The sequence below is a fragment of the Leptosomus discolor genome, chromosome Z (genome assembly GCF_034619465.1).
Source record: "Leptosomus discolor isolate bLepDis1 chromosome Z, bLepDis1.hap2, whole genome shotgun sequence".
Classification (NCBI taxonomy): Eukaryota; Metazoa; Chordata; class Aves; order Leptosomiformes; family Leptosomidae; genus Leptosomus; species Leptosomus discolor.
Genome location: NC_141419.1, coordinates 45,491,050 through 45,512,612, shown reverse-complemented (window position 1 = coordinate 45,512,612; position 21,563 = coordinate 45,491,050). Strand labels below are relative to the sequence as shown.

The 21,563-nt window shown below is 42.5% G+C and overlaps 1 protein-coding gene across 3 annotated transcripts; it reads left to right on the top strand.

The window, feature by feature from the left end:
- Positions 1-2,188: 2,188 nt before the first annotated feature.
- On the top strand, positions 2,189-21,315 carry LYRM7 (LYR motif containing 7). 3 transcript variants are annotated; one of them, XM_086479870.1, is made up of 5 exons: positions 2,189-2,211; positions 5,254-5,326; positions 5,974-6,044; positions 13,030-13,111; positions 20,700-20,818. In XM_086479870.1, exons 1-5 carry the CDS (start codon positions 2,194-2,196, stop codon positions 20,774-20,776), a joined length of 321 nt encoding a protein of 106 aa, XP_086335996.1. In that variant the 5' UTR covers positions 2,189-2,193; the 3' UTR covers positions 20,777-20,818. The 3 variants fall into 3 exon arrangements, with proteins under 3 accessions (XP_086335996.1, XP_086335995.1, XP_086335997.1); XM_086479869.1 differs by having other exon boundaries at positions 5,974-6,047; XM_086479871.1 differs by lacking the exon at positions 13,030-13,111 and having other exon boundaries at positions 20,700-21,315.
- Positions 21,316-21,563: the final 248 nt, after the last annotated feature.

Sequence of the window (21,563 nt, the reverse complement as noted above, 5' to 3'; positions counted from 1 at the left end):
TTTAAAATCCATATGCTTCCTTTAGCTGATGCTGGATGAAGTTTTATTGAAGTATCAGCTTGTTTGTCTGGTTCTTTAGAGAACGGCGATTGAGTTTTGTAGTACCAGACACAGCCCTGGGATGGCCAGGCCGAGGCTGGGCTGGTCAATCAGGCTGTGGTCAAGGCAAGGCAGGGCTGTGGGGAGCTTGATGTGAGCAGCCAAAAAAGGTGAAATGGCTAGAAAGGGAAAATGACTGAACAGGAGAAAATGCCTGTTGGAAAACACCAGCAGAGAAAATGCCTGACAGCCTGGGAGCTGTGAGCCTGGGAACCAGAAGCATCCTTGAAAAATGCAGCTGGCCTCTTTTAGGTGCAGTGGGGTACCTAGACACCAGAGGCAACCTGAGATACCATCAATAAGTGCAGAAACAAGGAACTGTAACAGCCACTTTTTGTCTGAAAGGATGGAAAATAGTCTGGGAAAGGGGAAAACACCCTGAGAAAGTAAGAACACATAACTGCCATTGGCAAGAGCAGGAAAACATTGTGGCAAAATAAAAATTGATATGAAAGAACCACAAACATCATCATCTATTGGCTGTTCCAGGTGGAAAACAGAAATTAACAGCACTTATTGGCTGCTGACAGTGGTGCTCTCCAATTCACTCATGTCTCTACGATATAAAAATGACTTAAATTTTTTCCAAAATGGAGCCTCTCTTTCTGAGAACATCCTGTGCTGCATGTAATTCTCCTTTCATAAACAGGCTGAATTCTCTGCAAAACCTTTCTGTGAGATCTTGGGCTGCCACCAGGGACACCCGGCTGACTCCAGACTCCATGCCATGGATCATCTCTGAAGCGAGACTCTGATACTTCATGGTCCCCTGCTGGGACCACTGCTGGCGTCGGCTTGGTCTGCCCTCCCACCCTAGGGACTGTTGGGTCCTGCTCTGGGATTGGTGTGCCCTTCACTCCGGGATGATTTGGCCCCTTCTGAAGTCTAATTCACTTGATACTGGTATTATATATCCATACAAGTAATCTGTCATAATATATCTGCTGTTATATTGTTAAGTTGCTTCACAAATGGTAAGTTTGTAGTAACCTGCAATAGTAAATACCTACTTGGTTGTTGCTGTTATTGGCTGTTACTCTGACGTTGATTGTTGCTATACAATTGATTGCTGATAGTGATTTGTAATACCTTGAGATAGATATGTATTTGCTTTATTAATCATAGGTACACTTGCTAGTCATGATTATTTTGTGGTAAACTGTAATAAAGTAGAGAAATTTAGAGGAGGAAGCCTCCATGTCCTTGTGTATTACAGAATCCTGTGAACCCACAGTCATGATCTTCGTACAGCCGCAGGCCAGGTCACCCTTCAGGGCTGGGGACCGGCCCTGCTGCGGTGTCACAGGCCCCAGGGGGGCTGACATGGGGTCCGGGGCTGTGGGCTGGTCAGGCCACTAAGGCATATTAGTGTGTATTTATGGCCCTGACATCAACCATCAAAGGCAACTCTGGTGTCAAAATCTCTAATTCCTCTTTAGGTCACCTAAAGAACCATGTCTGGTTTTTTTCCCCAAGTTAGGCTGGCTTCATGCCTACCAAGCTTAGCAGGCATGGAAGTAGGGTAATTGTTTCAATTTTGTAGTTGTTCTTTAGCCCCAGTCAGAATACTCTCCCAAAAGAAAAGCTCAAATACAGTATGAAGCAGTTGGATCAGTTTGTATATGTAATCCTTGATTATCTCAGGATCAGATTTTTTTTAAAAAAAGCATTAAAGTTTAAATGCAGTTGAGCACTTCTGGGAAATACCAGGCAGTGGAGTAAAATAATGTGTTGGCCACAAACTGATGGCTTTCCCGTTACCTGTTTGGGAATTTTCTTCAGAAGAAAACGGGTAAAACACGTCACTTCTGATGCCGCGCCCCGCCTGACAGCACGGCAATCTGGCCGCCCCGGCGCGGCCCGGGTCAGCAGGCGAGGACCTCCCCGCGGGAGGCCGCACGCCGGCCCCGGCCTGGGTGGTGGGGGGCAAAGGCTGCCCGGAACAACGGCGACGGCGAGTGGTTCTCAGCGGGGCAGCATTGGCGGAGCACCCCGCAGCGCCGGGGCGGCAGGCGGGGCGCGGAGGGCCTTCAGTCGCCAGTTCCGCCTCACCACTTCCCCACGCCTCCGGACCGGAAAAGGACGGCGGTCGCCATGGCGAGCCGCGGACAGGTGAGCGTGGCGCGCATGTGCGGCGGCACGGCCGGAACGGCGTACTTGGGCTCGCGGGTGAGGCCCGGTCTGAGACTGGCTGGGGGGGGCTGGGGCCTCCCCGGTACTGGGGGGTCGCCTCGAGTCAGTCGGAACCGGGGCCGGTGGGGCGAGACAGGGAGGTCTCGCGCAGGACCAGCGCCTGTGAGGCGGTGGGGGCTGCCGGCGCTCCCCTCCCTCCCTCCGTCGCCGCCCTGCAGCGCCTCGGGGCCGCCTGTGGCCCGCGCCCTGCGTGAGGCCGGGAGCCTCTCTCGCTCCGTCATGCGGCCGGGGGTCATTGCCGCCCTGCGCCCGCCGCAGCCGGGATGCGGTGTCTGGCGTGCTTGGAGCTGGTGGACGTGCGGGCAGCGCCGAAGGAGCGCGCCGTGCGCCCCCCGAATTCGCCAGCTTGGGCTGTGAGGAGTAACTAGGCACACGTTGCGGACTTGGGGGGGTCTCTCCTTCTGTGTCGCTGAAGGGTGAGGCCTTGTTCATAACGGTGCCTGGCGTGTGGAGCACCAACAGGCGGAGGCTTCTAGGGCAGGAAGGACGCGAAACTAAGTGACAGAAAGTAGGGGTTTGCAGGCAAAGGCAGTTGTGGAAAAAGGAAACATATTGAGAGATGACAATCAAGTAGAGCTTAAAATACATCGAGAGAATGAATTGCAATGGGAAGATGAAGAAAAGCAAAGACAGAAGAATTATTTAAACCTTTCATCTTTACAGTATAGAGTTCTTTCAGGGGGAGTTGAGCACCTGTTTCAGAAATGTTCTAAGCCTGGTATTAGGGGAGTTCTGTGTTTCATTAGGTGACTATAGAGCTCAAAGGAGTTTATGCATTGATATATCTTGTTTCAAAGTCATCCAGTATAACTTCTCAGTGGTTGGTGTGGTGAAGAACTTTACAGGAGGGGTTTGCAGAAGTAGGGAAATAGCAGAGGAAGATACCTGAAAACTGTTGATCAAATTGTTCAGCATAACCATAAAACATTTCTTCAGGTTTCACCATAGAGGTTTTTGACTCAAAACCGTTTGTGATACTAACTTTACTATTTGCAAAGATGGTGAAAATGCAGGGTAGAAATATTTCAGGATGTCATGTCCAAACTGTTGGGTCAAGGCTCTTAAAATGCATCTACAGAACAAGAAATTTAGTTGCTGGCTTTTAATTCTGTCAGTTTACTTTCCACAGATTGAGCCATCTAGGGAATGCTGCAATTAAGGCAATAGGGTTCTGTTCAGTTGCTAATTGTTACAGACACAGAAGCCGAAAAGGATTTAGCAGAGTCCATGTTCTCTTTTATATGTCTCTGATCAGATTGATTTAACTGATTGTCAGGCAGCATACTCATTCTTGTAAGAGTGACAGAAGTTTTAATGTTCGTGAGACTCTTACGCAGTTGAGAACGCACTAATTCGTCCTCTTTCCAGAAATATCTGTAATGCAGTAGCACATACTTAACGGGCTGCTAAATCAAATTACAGTAGAAATCGTGATGTCTTCTAATCCACGTGGTGAAATGAAACTTGAATTTGTTAATTTTTTTAAGTTGTCCCTTAGTAGCACTAAAGTTGTGGTAGTATTATGTTAAAGAAGCAGCACTGGACTAGAAAGTTGACTGTTCTTACTCTTTTATGTCTTCTTTCTCTTCCTAAAAACTGTCTTTTTGTACGTGTACGCTTCTGGATGAGTTATCTCAAGGTGTAGCCAAGTGACCGGCTGAGTGGAGGGTGAGAAGTTAGCTTGAAAATCCAAAAGCGCATTGATGTCTGTTGGAAGGAATATCTTTCGGAGAAGCTTGCCATTTCTCTCTCTGTCATTGGCAGGTCTAAAGCAGAGGCAATGCTTTTTTCAGGGCCCTGCCAGGATGTTTTCATTGGCCTTTTACTTTGGGTACAGTCTTGTTGCATCTGCAGCTCACAGATACAGAGCATGCTGATAAAGGAGGTGGTCAGTTCTGAGTTACAGCCCCGTGCTTCCTCTGCGTCCTTCTAAGAAATTTTTGGAATATTAATTGTGAGAAAACAGTTTCAGATTATCATGAAGTACTTGGGGCTTTGCCTTCTAGAGATGCCAAAACATACTAGGAAGTCCTAGAAATAACTTCAAAAGGTACTTTGTAATCAAGATTTTTTTGTTGTTGTTTTGGTTTTTTGTGCTTGTCAGAGACTGACAAAAAAAAACACCCAAAAAGTCTGGTAAGGACTTGAGGATTTCTGTAATTCATTACAGTCTGTATGGATAAACAGCCAAAACCACATGACTGGAGCTGTGATTATCAGGGGTTTTGCTTTCTGTATATACTGAGGTGTGTCATCTCTACATTGTAAATCCTCATTTTTTGGATGTTTGCTTTTACTAAAGCTTTTATTTGCTGATCTGGCAGTTATATTTAGGGAAGGACTTCTCTTTGTGTTCATTTTACCACATCACCTATAGAAGATTATGTCCAGGTATTATACAGAGACATGAAAAAAAATTGTTGAATTAGTTAATATGCTGTTTGAAAGCCTTTTGAAATTCACTTTTCTCACGTTGGCTTGTAAATGTGAGAATACTTCAGGCATTTATATTTCTGTGATTTTTTTCATAATCAAAGACTATCCAGTGCTGTACCCTTGATAGTCCCTTCAAGTGACTTGACTTTTAGAGTTACTCCGATTCTGCTGGGTAAATTTGATATTGGCATAGTACGTATGTTTGCATCAATGTATTTTCAGGATTGTCTTCCTGTCACACCAAATGGTAATTTAGGAGTGTAGTGCTAGTACTCTCTAGTATCTTAGATAAATTTGAAACATTTAGAACTGTCTAGGATTTTGATTTCCTTATATCTACTTCAGCTGCAAGTTATTTGATTAGGAATTGAGGTAAAGTATCTCAGCTGCTGATTCTGTACCAAATTTTGTACTAAATGGAAACAGCATGAAAGATCAACCAGAAGACTCTTAATTGCAAGGTGTTCATTTTAACTAAGGATCCTGCTAGCAAACAAGCTGATACTACTGATGTTGTATTGACAGGTTTTGAAAGTTTTTAAATTACTACACAGAACCCGGCAAGAAGTTTTTAAAAATGATACCAGAGCCCTTGAAGGTGAGATACTTTTTTTGTGTGGTGCATGCTTACCTATCTTTCTGTGGAACTTTCTTTTCCAAATTCACAGAAAGAGAATTCTTAACACGATCTTCCTTTTAATTATTCCCTTCCACATTTTATAAATAATCATTGGGAAAACTTGTGTGTCTATAACCAGACATCCTTTAATTTGAAATAAAACCCTGGTTGTTAGACTCAAACACTCAAACCATATTTTGTAAGGAAAACATCTCTTTTTGGGACCTTGATGATATTCCTGGGATTTTCTTTCCTTTTTTTTTTTTTTTTTAGCTTGCTTCAGTCCAGCCAAAGCATGTTTAACTGTACTAACCATTTGAGTTGATTCTATTTACGTATGATTGCCCTTCAGGGGATAAATACTGGGGTTTTAGTAAACCAACTTTTAGTAGTGGCTTCTGTATGTTAGTTATTTTTAAATCTTAGAATGCTAGATTTTATTCCTATACCAGTCAACTTAAAATATGACATCACTTGAATTCCATGGAAATCTTGTATTAAAATGCATCAGGCAGAGTGCACAAGGAATCCTTTGTACCACCTTAGGATTCTGAACTTTGAGGAAGTAACAAAGACAAGATAAAATTTTTTGTTCACACTTAAGTTGTTTTGTTTATTTTATTTAGCTGCAAGACAAAAGATAAATGAAGAATTCAAAAATAACCAAGATGAGACATCTGAAGAGAAGATTAATGAGGTGGTACTTGTTTTCATTGTTTCTTTTCCACTTTGCATAAGAATACTTGCATAGCTTCTTACTTAAAGGATCTCTGAACCGATGTAAGTACTTATTGAGACATTGTGAGAGCCAGGTGAGTTCGAAAAGGCTTTTACATGGATTTTTTTTATAAATATATTGATACCTCCATTGGTATTAATAGTATGTTACAGAATTTTGCACATACAAAAATACATAAGGAGAAAGTGTTTTCTGGTAGTTCAGTATGCTTATTTTGAAGCTTATAATAAAATTATGGAAAAAATGTTTTCTGTTGCTATTTTCATGTAAATGTTTTCTACACTTTGCTTATAATATTTCTCTGAGCTGTGGTCGCTTAAGTTTACCTGATGTTTGTTGTATAGACGAGCACAGAAAGATACAGAGAAATTAAATAATCTGCTCAGTTACTAGCAAACATGAGAAGTTACTTTGATTCTTGATGACAAATGAGGCAGTGTCTTTTGTGGGAGGCAAAAAGACCAGCTGCTGGACAGTAACATAAATAGTTATGAGCATTTAGTTAGGACAATGCCTCAGAGATGGGGAAGGTGGCTAGGTCAGCTTCCTGAATTACAAGTGCAACCAAGAAAAAGCAACAGGTGATAGCAGTGAGACACTCTCTTTGAGGCATACTGAGGTGCCCATTTGCTGACCCAACCCACTGTCTGGAGAGGTTTGCAGCTTACCGGAGGCTAGGATTAGGGATGTCACAGAGAGACTACCAAACCTGGTACATCCCACGGATTACTGTCCATTGCTGCCATTTCACATGGGCACCAGTGATGCAGCCAGAAGCAATCTAGCCAGAAGGAGAGGCAGTGAAGGACTCGGGGGCCCAGGTAATCTTTTCATCAATCCTCCCAGCCAAAGGCAAGGGGCTTGAAAGAGCCAACAGAATCAGGAAAACCGATGAATGGCTGAAGGAGTCGTGCCACAGCCGGGGCTTTGGCTGCTGAAACACAAGACTTGCTTTGAGAAACCTGGTCTCCTCGAGGCTGATGGGGTACATCTCTTAGAGAAGGGGGAAAACATCTTTGGACAAAGGCCAGCCAATCTAGTAAGGAGGGCTTTAAAGTAGATTTGCCAGGGGAGGGGATCCTCAATCCATCCCATTTCAAGGCCAGTGCTGGAAATAGATGCCCTGGCCCCAGAGATGGTTCACAGGCCAGCGAGAGAGCTCATGAAGTGCAAGATAATGAATTCCAGCTGGTAAGTCAGCTTCAGTGTGGAGCCCACTTAAATGCCTCTGTGCAAATGCACGGAGCACGGGGAACAAACAAGAGGAGTTAGAGATGTGTGCACGTCTACAAGGCTAGGATGTTAAAGGCATCATTGACATGTGGTGGGATAGCTCCTGTGACTGGAGTGTAGGAATAGATGGGTATAGGCTTTTTGGGAAAGACAGGCAGGGGAGAAGAGGACGGTGTGTTGCCCTTTATGTCAAGGACTAGCTGGAGTCCGTGGAGCTTGGCCATGGGGATGGATGAGTTGATCAAGAGCTTAAGGGTCAGGGTTAGAGGAAAGGCAGGGGAAGGTGATATCATAGTAGGGGTCTGCTACAGGCCACCTGACCAGGATGACCGAGCAGACAAGGCCCTCTATAGGCAGATAGGAGCGGCTTCACGTTCATAAGCCCTGGTCCTCATGGCAGACTTCAATCAGATCATAGAATATGAGGTTGGGAGGGATCTCAAGGATCATCTAGTCCAACCTTTCAAGGTAAAAATATAGTTTAAATGATAGGGCCCAGCACCCTGTCAAGCTGAGTCTTAAAACTGTCCAATGTAAGGGAATCCACCACTTCCCTTGGGAGATTATTCCAACATCTAATTGTCCTCCTGGAGAAAAAGTTTCTCCTGGAGTCCAATCGGGATCTCCCCAGGAGTAACTTGTATCCACTGCCCTTTGTCTTTTCCATGTGACTCCTCATAAAAAGGAGTCTCTGTCTTCTTGGTAGCCACCCTTTAGGTACTGGTACATGGCAATAAGGTCTCCCCTAAGCCTCCTCTTCTCAAGGCTGAACAAACCTGGTTTTCTCAGCCTTTCTTCATATGGCAGGTCTTCCAGTCCTCTGATCATCCTCATGGCCCTTTTCTGGACCCTTTCCAGCTTGTCCACATCTTTTTTGTATAGTGAGGACCAAAACTGAACACAGTACTCAAGGTGTGGTCTGACCGGTGCTGAGCAGAGTGGGATAACTACTCCTTTATCTCTGCTGGTGATGCCCTTGTTGACGCAACCCAGCATCCTGTTGGCTTTCTTTGCTGCTGCAGCACACTGTTCACTCACGTTGAGCTTGTCGTCCACCAAGACCCCCAGGTCCCTTTCCACAGGGCTGCTTTCTGGCCAGGCGGATCCCAGTCTGAGCTGCATTCCTGGGTTATGTATTCCGAGGTGCAAGACCTCACACTTGTCCCTGTTGAACTTCGTGGGGTTCCTGCTAGCCCACTCCTTCAGCCTGTCCAGGTCTTCCTGGAGGGTGGCTCTCCCTCTGGAGTGTCAACTGGCCCACACATTTTTGGTGTCACCTGTGAACTTCATCAGGGTGCTCTTGATCCCAACACCCAAATCACTTATGAAGATATTAAACAGCATTGGGTCCAATATTGATCCTTGGGGGACTCCACTTGCAACTGGTTGCCAGTTTGAGAGTGAACTGTTTGCTACTACCCTCTGGGTATGGCCTGTCAGTCAGTTCTGCACCCACTGCACAGACCACTTGTCTACGTTGTAACGTCAGTTTTTCAAGGAGGAGGCTATGGGGGACCATGTCAAACGCCTTGGAGAAGTCCAGGTAGACAATGTCCACTGCTCACCCTGCATCAATGAAGTGGGTTACTTTGTCATAGAAAGTGATCAGGTTTGTTAAGCATGATTTGCCTCTGGTGAATCTATGTTGGTTTTGCCCAAACATATGCTTCAGTTTACTTGTGATGATACCCAGGAGGATTTGCTCCATAGTCACAGGGATTGACGTGAGGCTAATGGGTCTATAATCACCTGGGTCCTCCTTGGGACCGTTCTTGTAGATAGGAGTGGCATTAGCTTTCTTCCAGTCTTCAGGCACATCTCCCGATCTTCACGACTTCTCAAAGATTCCTATGGAGAGTGGCCTCACAACAACATCAACCAGCTCTCTTAACACCAGTGGGTGGCATCCGGGCCCATTGAAGCTGCTGTAACAGTTGACATACCAACTCTTCCTTCACTAATGGTGGGTCTGTGTCTGCATCAGTCTGGATTTTTGTTCCTGTGGCCTGGGACCCGACAGCACTGGTAAAGACAGAGCTGAAGAAGGTGTTGAGGACCTCTGCCTTTTCAGTGCTGTTGGTGACTAGTTCACCTTTCCTGTTTAATAGTGGGCCAATACTCTCTGATTGTTGTTAACGTATCTGAAGAACCGTTTCTTGAAGTTTTTGACATCTCTGGCCAATTTCAGTTCAAGCTGGGCTTTTGCTTTTCCTATGCATCTCTGCATACCCTGGCAATGCCCTTGTGATTTTCAACAGGTAATGTACCACTTGTCCATCTTAGGTACGATTCTCTTTTGGTTCTGAGCAGACCTAGAAGCTCACCGTTAAGCCAAGGGGGTCTCATACTCCGTCTACTTCCCTTGCCTTTAGAGGGGATGAACTGGTTTTGTGTGTCTAGGAAAGTGTTCTTTAAAAACTCCCAGCACTCACTAGCTCCTTTATCCTCCATGGAAGCTTCCCACGAGATCCCTTCCAACTGAGCCTGAAGCAAGCTGAAGTTTGCTCTTCTAAAGTCTAAAACCTTTGTCTTGGAACTAACCTTCGACATGCTCAGCTTTGTCCCAAACTCCACAATGGTGTGATCACTGCAGCCAAGGCTGTCACTAACCAAGATATTACAGAGCATGTTTTCTTGGTTAGTGAGCAGCAAGTCCAGCAACTTCCTGGTTGGCACATCTAACGTTTGTATGAGGAAGGAGTCCTCTATGCATTCCAGGAATTTGACGGATGACAGGTGAACTGCTGTGATGTTTTTCCAGCAGGAATGTCTGGGTGGTTAAAGTCTCCTGTAAGAACCAGGTTTTGTTGACTAGAAGCTTGCTTGTTTGACCCAAGTATCGCTTCGTTGGTCTCGTTGTCTTGGTTTGGGGGTGGGTAACAGATGCCTACTGTAAGGTCTCCCTTGGACATGACCCCTCTGATTTTGACCCAGAGGCATTCGATAGGGCTTCCACAATCATAGTTGAGTTCTGTACATTCAAGGTTCTCCTTAATACAGTGTGCAACTCCTCCTCTTCTACCCTGGCTGTCGTTATGATATAGCCTATAGCCATCTGTTGGAAGGAAGGCACAGCAGGACACCAGCAATCCAGGAGGTTCCTGGAATGCATTGATTACAATTTCCTTCTTCAGGTAGTAGCAGAACTGATGAGAAGGGGTGCCATGCTGGACCTTGTTCTCACCAACAAGAAGGGGCTGGTGGCTAACATGAAGCTCAAGGGAAGCCTTGGCTGCAGTGTTCATGAAATGATAGAATTCAAGATCCTCAGGGCAACAGTGGGATCAAGTGCACCCTCAGCAAGTTTGCTGATGACACCCAAGTTGTGTGGTGAGGTTGACACACTGGAGGGAAGGGAGGCCATCCAGAGGGACCTTGACAGGCTGGAGAGGTGGGCCCAGGCCAACCTCATGAAGTTCAACAAGGCCAAGTGCAAGGTCCTGCACCTAGGTCAGGGCAATCCCAAGCACAGATACAAGCTGGACGATGAGTGGATTGAGAGCAGTCCTGGGGAGAAGGACTTGGGCGGGCTGGTGGATGATAGGATGAACATGAGCCAACAGTATGCGCTTGCAGCCCAGAAAACCAACTGTATCCTGGGCTGCATCAAAAGCTGTGCAGCCAGCAGGTCAAGGGAGGTGATTCTGCCCCTCTACTCTGCCCTTGTGAGACCCCACCTGCAGTACTGCATCCAGCTCTGGAGCCCCCAACACAAGAAAGACATGGAGCTGTTGGAGCATGTCCAGGCGAGGGCTACCAAGATGGTCAGAGGGTTGGAACACCTTTCCTATGAAGACAGGCTGAGAGAGTTGGGCTTGTTCAGCCTGGGGAGGCCTATTAGCGACTTTCCAGTACCTGAAGGGAGCCTACAAGAAGGCGGGGGAGGGACTTTTTACAAGGGCCTGCAGTGATAGGACAAGGGGTAATGGTTGGAAGCTGGGAGAGGGCAGGTTTAGACTAGATACAGGGAAGAAGTTCTTCATCCTGAGGGTGATGAGACACTGGAACAGGTTGCCTAAGGGAGTTGTGGATGCTCCATCCCTAGAAGTGTTTGAGACTAGGTTGGATAAAACCTTGAGCAGGGGGATTGGAACTAGATGATCTTTGAGGTCCCTTCCAACCCAAACCGTTCTATGATTCTATGATTTCTGCTTGTTATCAGGCCCCTACAGTAATGCTTCTGTGTTTGTGTTCCCGGTGTCTAGTGTGTTAAATTGTATGTTCTTTTTGTTATGTATGTACAGGAAAAATACTTGCTGTAACTTCTAAACCTGTATTTCTTAGGAATGGCAACCTACAAAACATACATATGTAACTTTTTAATATGGGTTAATTGATATCTTGATTAAATGTGCAGTGGAAGAAATTCTAGACTTTGATCACAACTACAGAATCCTAGAACATCATAGAAGCTGTTCTGTTCATTATAGGTACATATACATACACACACTGAATAGGCTCAGATGCAGAGGAACTGAATCAAATGATAGACAAGACTTGTGAGAATTTGGGCACTTGCTCGCATAAACACAAGGCTGTTAGTGTTCTGCTTTGGACAGCAGCTTAAAAAATTGGTATTGAGCAACCAAATGCGCATTACTTTGCCAGAATGGAAAGCTGCAATGTCTTCTAATACGACATCAAATAATATAGTTACGTAGTGACCTAAGGAGGTAGGAATAACTATCGTCAGTATTAGAATGTGAGGTGTGGCAGCTGAAGCATTTTAGTTCAGATCAGGGGTGCACTTCTGAAGTTAGCTTGGTTATCTCCACTTCCTGTGATTTGGCTTGCTTTGTGAAGCAGGCTCAGAGCAAATGGCAGAATTTCTTTAAGATGAATCTGAAGTGGAAAGTGTGCTTCAGGAGCATGCAGCCTAGCTGGTAAGGGGCGTTCAGAAGGGGGAGACTGGAGGATGCCTAGTCCAAAGCTTTAAAAGGGAAAGGGAGGAGGAGAAATTCAGTGTAGATGTAACGGCTTGAGCTCTGTCTCTTGCAAAGATCCACTTCTGTTGGTACACAATACTTCCTGCTGTAAACACGTTTCTTGAAGTGTCTCATTAGTGCAGTGTCACTTATTTCTGACACAGGTGTCGTTAAAACAAGTATTAGGCTTCTCTTAATCACTCAGCAAGACTAGCAAGGGTGCTTCTGCTTATCCTCTTAATGAGAGAAGGAATTCTAGGCCTTTTGCCAAATATTGCTGCCTCTGCTAATCTTTAGGTGGTGCCTTATGCCTGTAGTGCTTTTCTGTGAAACCTCAGTATTCTTAATTCTTGTCATATTTTGCCCTTATTTTTGTCTCCTCATTTCAAGAGCAGGAATGTTAAAAAAAATTGCTCTTTCACTAGGGGTAGTCAAATGTTATTGAGGCATTCACCAATGTCTTTGATCATTGGAAACGTTCTTTTGGTAATTGCATCCTATATTATTCATTTGCAGTTTTAATTGAGTGTGTAGATTTTTATACTGCTGTATGTTGCTGAGCAGAAGTTTCCTTCCTCTTGGGCTGTATGTCAAAGTAGCTTACATGTCAACCTGTAAGTTATTCCATCCCCAAAGTAAAAGCTATGCATAGATAGTGCATAACTTGCTGAATAATAGAACTGACTGGCTTTATTATTTGAATAGTATGGAAAATACCTTTAGTAATAATTACATATAATTTAAATTACTCTGTGTTGTTTTTTTGTGTTTTTTTTTTTTTATAGCTTCTGAAAATAGCTTCAGATGTTGAAGTGATTCTCAGAACTTCTGTTATTCAGGCAGTTCATACAGATTCCGACAAAATTTGTGAGTAGAGCTGCATGCTAAAAAGATATTTGAAAATGTTGTAGTTCTGTAAATACAAAACTTGAAAACTAAAGGGATAGAGAAGGCAAAAGTCTCTGTCTGTCATCTCTCTGCTCAAACATTTAATTTAAAACTGTTGACTAATTTGACTGCCTAGGTCAGGTGGAGGTTACAAAGTTTCTACACAAATATTTTGAAATACGGAGGCTGGTAGAAAAGAGGCAGTGACTGCCTTTAATGCCCTCATTGAGAGAAAGAAGTTACAACTTGGTACCTTAACTATTAGGAGTGACAGCAATTAGGTAGCAAGTTAGCATGCATGTACTGGCTAGTCAGTCAGTGTAGCATCTGAATATAGTATCCACAGTATCTCTATGTGCTTGCTTTATCAAATAGGAAGAAGCTGCATGTGGAGAATTAGCAAATGCACTGTGTACACTGTCCATAGAATAGCTTTTTCTTTGAGGATTGAGTGTTATTTTCCAAAACCTTGTTCTGACAATTTAAGTTTTAGATTATGCCTTACGAGATGTGTGACACAATGATGACCTTGATGCAAAGTCTATCAGATTTTTAAATTTAAGTTCCTGCTTTAAAAGTTCTTTTACGTTGGAGTCAAGCACAAGAGAAGTAGTGGGTTCAGCATACAACTGTGTGGTAGAGGATAGGAGAAATCTTCAGCTGTGTACATTGTTTCCTTTCGCTCTTGTTTAGTTGTGTCTGTAAAGCTTTTATAAGTATTTTCATTTTTAGATTTGGTAAAGCATTTAACTTTAGAACAGCCATAGTGATAGAGGCCAAAGATATGTCTAGACCAGCGTCAAGTCTTCCATAGTGATCCTATGCAGATGACAGTAGAAGAGTAGGAATAGAGCAAGTGAACTTTCACATCTTCCAGCTGTTTACACCTGGCAGCAGTTTCTGAGGCACAGATAGTTTCTGTTTTAGTTACCCTCAGTGGGTTTCTCTCTCATGAACTTGCTCCTGTCGACCTATGCAAATTCCTTGCGTCCAAGAACCTTTGACAAAGACCTTAGTCTGGTTTTTGTGAAGAATCACATGCTGTAGTTTCGAATCTAGTCCTACTCTTCAGTTACTGTCTGTTTTCACCAAGCTGTTCATGAGGTTTTAAGCCCCTTATTGTGCTGCCCCCCTTTGTTTTTTTTCCCCCTGCTGTGGAACAGCTGCTCTGTGAAACAACAGGTGAATGCCTGTCATCATTCAGTTGCCATTCTCTGCACCCTTTTCAATTCTACAATATCTCTTAAGATGATTGAGAGCTCTCTCTCAATCAGAGCTGATCACAGTCATCCAGCTGTGGGCAAACCAGGCATTCATACACACCGTGATGGTACAATGATGTTTTCTCTTTCATTATCAATTGGTTTCCTAGTCATTCCTAATTCTAAATTTCATTTTTGGCTGCTGCATGTACATATATTTATTTATTTTTACAAAATGATCTTGTATTCATTAAACTCATCTGAATGGTCATAGTCAGTTTTGAACCTATCATGTTCTTTGTGAAGTTAGTACTTTTTTTTGACCTGTGTGTGTTGCATGTTTCTACATCTCAATGTGTCTGTCATTTACTAGTTACTCAGTCAAGTCTTAAGCTCATCTGGCAATACTTCACAGTAAGCCATTTTCTTAAAGAACTTACTCAGGTTGCTATCATTAAAAAGTGTTCTTTTCCAGGTTACTTACAAGTATGTTGAACAGCACAGATGCCAACAAAAATACCTGTAGAACTCCACTTTTGACATCTCTTCATTGGAAGACCTCTTCATTTATTGTTCACTTCCTACAGTTTAACAAGCATCTTATCCATGCAGGACCTTCTGTCATAATAAGGCTGTTGTTTTCTTAAACATGTTCGCTGAGGGGCTTTTGGGAATCCAAGCATGTTGTGGCAATCCCCCAAGAGCTGTTCAGAGATCTCCAGCAGAGATTGTAAGGCAGAACTTCCCTTGCAAAAGCCACAGGAATTCATATACAAATACTAATTTATGTTCGAATACTAATTTATATTCAAATACTTTGTGAGTATGTAGGGATGGGGTTAGGACAACCAGAGCCCACCTAGAGTTGATCTTGGCAAGGAATGTGAAGGACAGCAAGAACAGCTTCTACAGGTATATCAGCAGCAGAAGGAAGGAAAATGTGGGCCCACAGCTGAATAGGGCAGGGGACCTGGTAACAGGGGACGTGGAAGAGACTGAGGTGCTCGTTACCTTCTTCACCTCAGTCTTTACTGCTAAGGTTTGCCTTCAGGAATCATAGAACTCAGAGCATTGGGAATGTCTGGAATGAGGCTGACAACTTTTGGAAGAGGAGGAAAAGGCTGGAGAACATTTGAACAGATGGGACGTGCAAATCCATGGGACGTGATGCCATGCACCCATGGGTGGTGAGGGTGATGTCATTGTGAGGCCACTCTCAATCATCTTTGAAAGGTCGTGGTGATATGGGGGGTTGCCTGAGGACTGGAAGAAAGCAAATGTCACTGCTTTTTTCAAGAAGGACTAGAGGGAGGATCTGGGAAGCTGATCAGCCTCACTGTGATCCCTGGGAAGGTGATTGAGCCAGTCCTGGAAGCTGTTTCCAAGTATCCTAAGAAGAGAATGGGGACTGCGAGTAGTCAGCAAAGATTTACAAAGGGGAGATCTCTGACCAATCTCATATCCTTTTACAGTGAAATGACTCAGCAAACAAGGGGAGAGTAGTGGTGATTGTCAGTTTTGACTGTAGCAGAGCTTTAATGCTGACTCCTTTAAAATCTTTGTAAACAAAAAGTGATAGAGTTGCCCCTGCCTAATTTTACAGACTTTAAGACTTAGAGAAATGGTGGCAATGAGGTTTGTGTGGAAGAAGGAGGTGGTCTTCCAGAGTTTAGTACTGGCCAGGAAAACTTTGTCCTGCAGCAAATAATCTTGAGTCTATCTGTGCACACTGCATTTGACATGCTTATGAATGCAAAGGATGTCATTATGCAGTCTCTTACCCATTCTTTTTCCTGTATCTGTTTTGGATAGGTCTAAGCTTTGCTTCTCATTCTGTAATGGATCTTACTGCAGTAAGAACGAAACAATAATCTTGAAACAGCCATCACAGTTTGAGAGATGTCTGTTTTGTGTTTGTCTGTTTGGAATATATATTGAAATGAGAAATACTTAGTCTTGATAATGTAGTGAATCACAAGTAAAATATGAGGAATGCTTAGAAAAGAAATCCAGAGCATCATGATAGAAGTTCGCAGAGTAAGAATGGTGTAAAAAAATGTATAGAATGGATAGATAGTCTTACTTGTCCTGGTATAATTAAAATGTAAAGACCATTCAGTGAAGTTGGAATTTACATTCAAAGCTAATACCAAAAAAAGCATTTTTATTTTTACCCAATAAATAATGCTTAAAGGTCATGGCAGTGAAAAATCTTTGTAGCCAGGAGCAAGGTACTACTCAAAATACAAAAAATGCAGAAGATCAAACTTGATGCTTAGCTTAATACTGTAGTGAAAGAGTAAAAGGAAATCTCCTTACAGAAGGAATATACAGACCTTTATACCATGGTAAATTGATCAGTAACAGAACATTATTCCTAAATGCCATTCTTTGAGCAGGCTTCTAGCGTTTTGCATCTTCCTTAAGAGTGCAGCTTTGATGAGTCAGATAGCACTCTGAACTAGGCAATTCTGGTATGGCTCTTACTATTAATGTCACTGTTAACACAGAGTATGCCATTAGAAAATTTCTGAAACCAGAAATTCAAAATTTTTAGGGAGTTGAGATAATTGTCACCGTATTTTGATAGTAGTTTATGCTGAATAGCATGGTCAGTGCAGTGCATGAAATTATATATATAATATATAAATGGATGTGGTTTCCACTGTGGCTCCATTTTGTTTAATGTCTCACCCTACTGTTTCCATCCTTTCTTGTTTGTAAAGAAAAGTTGTCTGAGGTTAAACAGAGGGAAAAGATTGGAAGTGGGACTTCCGCTTCCAGTTGAAAATATGGCTGGGTGTTGTCGTAGTTTAACCCCAGCTGACAACAGCCCCACACAGCTGCTTGCTGGCTCTCCCCCCCAAGTGGATGGGGGAAGAGAATTGGAAGGGTAAGAGTAAGAAAACTCATGGGTTGAGATAAAAACAGTTTAACAGGTAAAGCGAAAGCTGTGCACACAAGCAAAGCAAAGTAAGAAATTCATTCACCGCTTCCCATTGGCAGGCAGGTGTTTAGAGCTGTGCCCAGGAAAGCAGGGCTCCATCACGCCTAACAGTTACTTGGGAGGACAGACACCATCACTGCAAACATCCCTCCTTCTTCCCTTCTGTCACAGTTTGAGGCTGGGCCGGCCACTAACGAATGACAGACGCTCTCTACTAACCCCTCTCCCCTCCCAAAAGGGAAAAGGAGAGAGAACAAGGGAGAGAGACTTTACGGTTTGGAAAAGAATACTAAAACAGCTTTAATGGAACAATAACAATAAAAGAAAAGATAATAATAAGAATAAGAAAAAAAAATGAAATATATACAGTATGTACAAATATATACAAAACCAATACCGAACCCAACTCCCCCCCCCCCCGATGACAATACGTCACCACCACACCGCAGGGCTGGCACTGGGGCAGTCCCAGGCTGGACTCGGCAGCAGACAGGGACGGGATGCAGGAGCTGGACTCAGGCACTGGATTCAGGGATGCACGGATCAGTCCTCCTCAGATGTCGGCCATCAAAGAAGAGCGAAGGGGCGAGACCCTCGTGATCTCTCAGCTTTATACTGAATATGACGTCTATGGGATGGAATACTCTGTTGGTCCGGTTTGGGTCACCTGTCCAGTTCGCTCCTCCCTGCAGGTGCGACCCTTTTCACTCCTGGCACCCCAACACGGAGAACAAGATTTAGCAGTGACCTTGGTCGCCATACGAACAAGTATAAGCAAGGGCCTCTCTGCACACCATTCCTTGGTACGAACTATAAACATCAGGCCTTATCACTGCTAGGAGCAGTCACTGTCTGGAAAAACATGCTGCTGTTTCAGAAAGTGCTGGTAGTTAGAGGAGACTTAACTGAAAAGTTAAAGCACTAAAACAGAATTAGTTCTGATTTAGCCCAAACCAGGACACCTTCTTACCCCAGCTTTTGTTGCTGAGCACGATGTCAAATGGCATAGAATATCTCTTCAGTCATTTGGGGTCAGCTGTCCCGGCTGTGTCCCTTCCAAACATCTTGTGCATGTATATGATGAAATTAGCAAATGGATCTTCTTTCTCTCTTTCCATTGCTATTTGGCACCTAGGAGCCAGTTTCTGGTGGGAAGTTTGTTGTAGGAAATACCTGTGTAGGTATATGAGGCTGCTGATGTAGCACATTGAACTAAATTCCAGTACAGCTTTCATTAAGGAATTTTTAGCAGAACAAAATCAACCTTTTTGATCCTTAATCTTTATGCTCTGTGGTACCTTTTATAGTGCCAATAGAATTACGGTTAGCTCCCTCATTGCTTTTATGGTATCATCTTGTATTAAATGAGAGGCTTGGGACAGATTTATTAACAAAAATACAAACCAAAAAAAGTGGAAGGTGGCTGCTTGAGTTACTGTTTGTTGGAAATAAAAGTAATCTACCTCAGTTGAAGAGTTTGCTTTTCATAATGCTAAGTCTTGGGTGCTACATGTTTGTTTTGGAAACTTTGTAGCTGAAGGTTTACTTTGCTGTAATAGCGAGTATATTGGCCTATTTGGAAAAAAAATAAAATGTGAAATATTTGCATTTGGGCTGTATGTAAATTAGTATTATGTTCTTGCTTCACACCAAGCCATTGCTCCCCAGCCCAAAAAAAAGATTGAAGTGATCAGTTGCTATGTTGTACGAAACAAGAACGGGGAAAAAAGAAACTGTGTAAAAGGCTTCAGAAACCTATTGCTGCAGCTGATTTCATTAAGTAAGTTACTGTCAGAATCTTTTGACTCTTTAACTTTTTGTATTATAGCTGACAATATATGATGTAGCTACACCTGGTGTTTTTCTTCTTTTTTTTTCCCAATCCTGAATCTCTAAAATAACTATTTAATAACCAATAAGAAAAAGCCAAAGACTTGGCTTAGTGAGAACAAATATTGGTAAGGGGAACATTCTCCCTAATCAAATCAAGTTATTCTGTGCTGTCATAGCAGCAGTGCACAGGGCAATGTAATTCTTTAAAAAGAATTTGACACAGTGCTGTATAATCGTGTTGGAATTCACTGGTAAATCTTTAAAAAAAGAAATTGGGCTGACATTTTCTTACAAAAAAGAAACCAATTTCAATTAGGAGCTTGTTAGTCATATTAGAGAATTTTTCTGATTCTTTTTAATGTTTCAGTCTGAGTTATGTTACTCAGTAGTATGCAAATATCTTGATTCTATTAATTTCATTTTGATTTCAGATTAAACTGGTACAAGTAGAGCTTACATTTCAGTGGTATATCACACATGCAGTATGTTCTAATGATTTTGATTTGGTGTGTTGGCAGTGTATGTTCAAAACTTAGTTTTGAAAAGGATGGTTAAAAATCCTTCTTTCAATCTCTAGTTGTTTGGACTTCTGTTTTTCAATACTTTATATTCAGTTTTGTTTTTCTTTGGTATTTCTGTTTTGTGCACATATTCTAAGTGTGTAGATCAGTATGTTTTGTCCTAAATTTGCTCACAAGTACTCTAAGAAAAATGCAATTGAAATTTTACTTCAGGCTATTAGAAACATACTAAATGCATCAGAATCAGTACATAGATGTAAAAGGAACATACCTTCAAGGAAATCAGTTTTCTTTCTTATATAGGATATCAGTGCACTTTGTTCAGAATGTTACTCATTGCACACACATGCACAGTTTTACAGGTTTACTGTACCTATCACAGCTGTCTGACCTGATCAATGCACAGCATTATGATTTCAGGTGTTTGTGCTTTAGTTTTTGCTGCTGGAGCAAATCTGACGTGATGCAGCTCTTTCCCTTCATGAGGAAAGCACAAGCTGATTTCTGAAGAGCTAGATGGCAAGAACTTGGAGTTGGGAAGATGTTAAAAGGGTGTATAATTGGAAAACCCTAACACACTGCACTTCCATGACAATGGCCGTAATAAAGAAAGAGGCTTTCTTTTCCTGTCGACCTTTAAAACTGGTGTGACAAGATGAATATTGGAGATCATATTCCACGACATTGAGGGAGAGGACTAAGTCAAATTTAGTCTTTATTTTTGGAACTTTTAAAATAAACATAATCAGGCATGACAAAGTTGCCACTCTCTCTCTTGCTAAAAGTTACTGCAACACTTTACCATTTTTTATGGGTTCTTAATGCTATTAAAATATTTTCAGTACTTTTGAAAGGAAAAAGGGGAAGGCAATATTCTGACCAACGGAAAGTAAAAATCTTAGTATAATTTTGTCTTGGGTAAATACCATGATGCTGCTTGTACACTTACCAGAAATTAAGATTCTCATTTTAGTAACCTGATTTTTTGTAAATGTAAAAACAACTCTAGATTAAGTAGTGTTTTGAATAAGATTGTATTCTTACAGGGTATTTTTCTATTACAGTGCTCATACCCAGGAAAGATTTGCTACAAGACAACACTCCTTACTTTGATCAACCAACAAAAAAGCATGAATCCTGAGGAAACTATCCCCCTCTCCCCTGAAGACTAATATCCTGTAATGATATTTCCGAAAACCAGTGGTGGATACCTCTTTTAAAGCTGAATTTTAAAAACAGTTCAATATTGTTACCAAGAGAACAGAGGCTGAAACCAAGTCGCTGATTTTATTGTGTGCTGTGGTATCATCACGCAGTTCTTCTGTGGAAGATACTAATGCTTCCATGGAAACTCAAGATGCACAGTTCTCTCAAAAATATACTGCTAAATTGTGTTACCTCAGCCAGGAATGTTTTGAAGTATGACAGTTGTCAGACAGAGGTTGTTTCTTAGCAATCCAGAGTTTTTCAAAACTAAATACAAATTAAATGCAGTTCTTAACCCTGATAATACATGCTGCTTTGAAGTAATGAAAAACCGTCTTGTGGCACTTACCATTAAATTTATGCTTTGCACCAAAAGCATGATTTCTGAAGTTGTCATTAATTGTACACTAATGTATTGTGATGTTTGAGAGAGTTCTTGAGGTTTATCTGAATAAATTATTCAGGTTTTACAGATGGGAGAGCGTGTATAGTGGTTTTCTTCTCCCGCACACCTTTCAACAAGCAGGAATGGCAGGGTTTGAGTTCTTAGATGACAGCGGAATAAGAGAACCCAGACACACCCTAACCTAAGGATGTTGGTTTAGATCATGTTGCTTATGAATTTAAGGTTTTTGTTTCATATTGTGGTTATAGAGTGACCTACTGAGGCATTTTCCAAAGAAAAGAGGCTTGTTGCTTAGTTGCAAGTGATCTGACTTGCC

Coding starts and splice junctions, on each gene's coding strand:
- LYRM7 (XM_086479869.1), top strand. Junction 5,327..5,973: donor TGATACCAGAGCCCTTGAAG/GTGAGATACTTT, acceptor TATTTTATTTAG/CTGCAAGACAAAAGATAAAT. Junction 6,048..13,029: donor AAGAGAAGATTAATGAGGTG/GTACTTGTTTTC, acceptor TTTTTTTTATAG/CTTCTGAAAATAGCTTCAGA.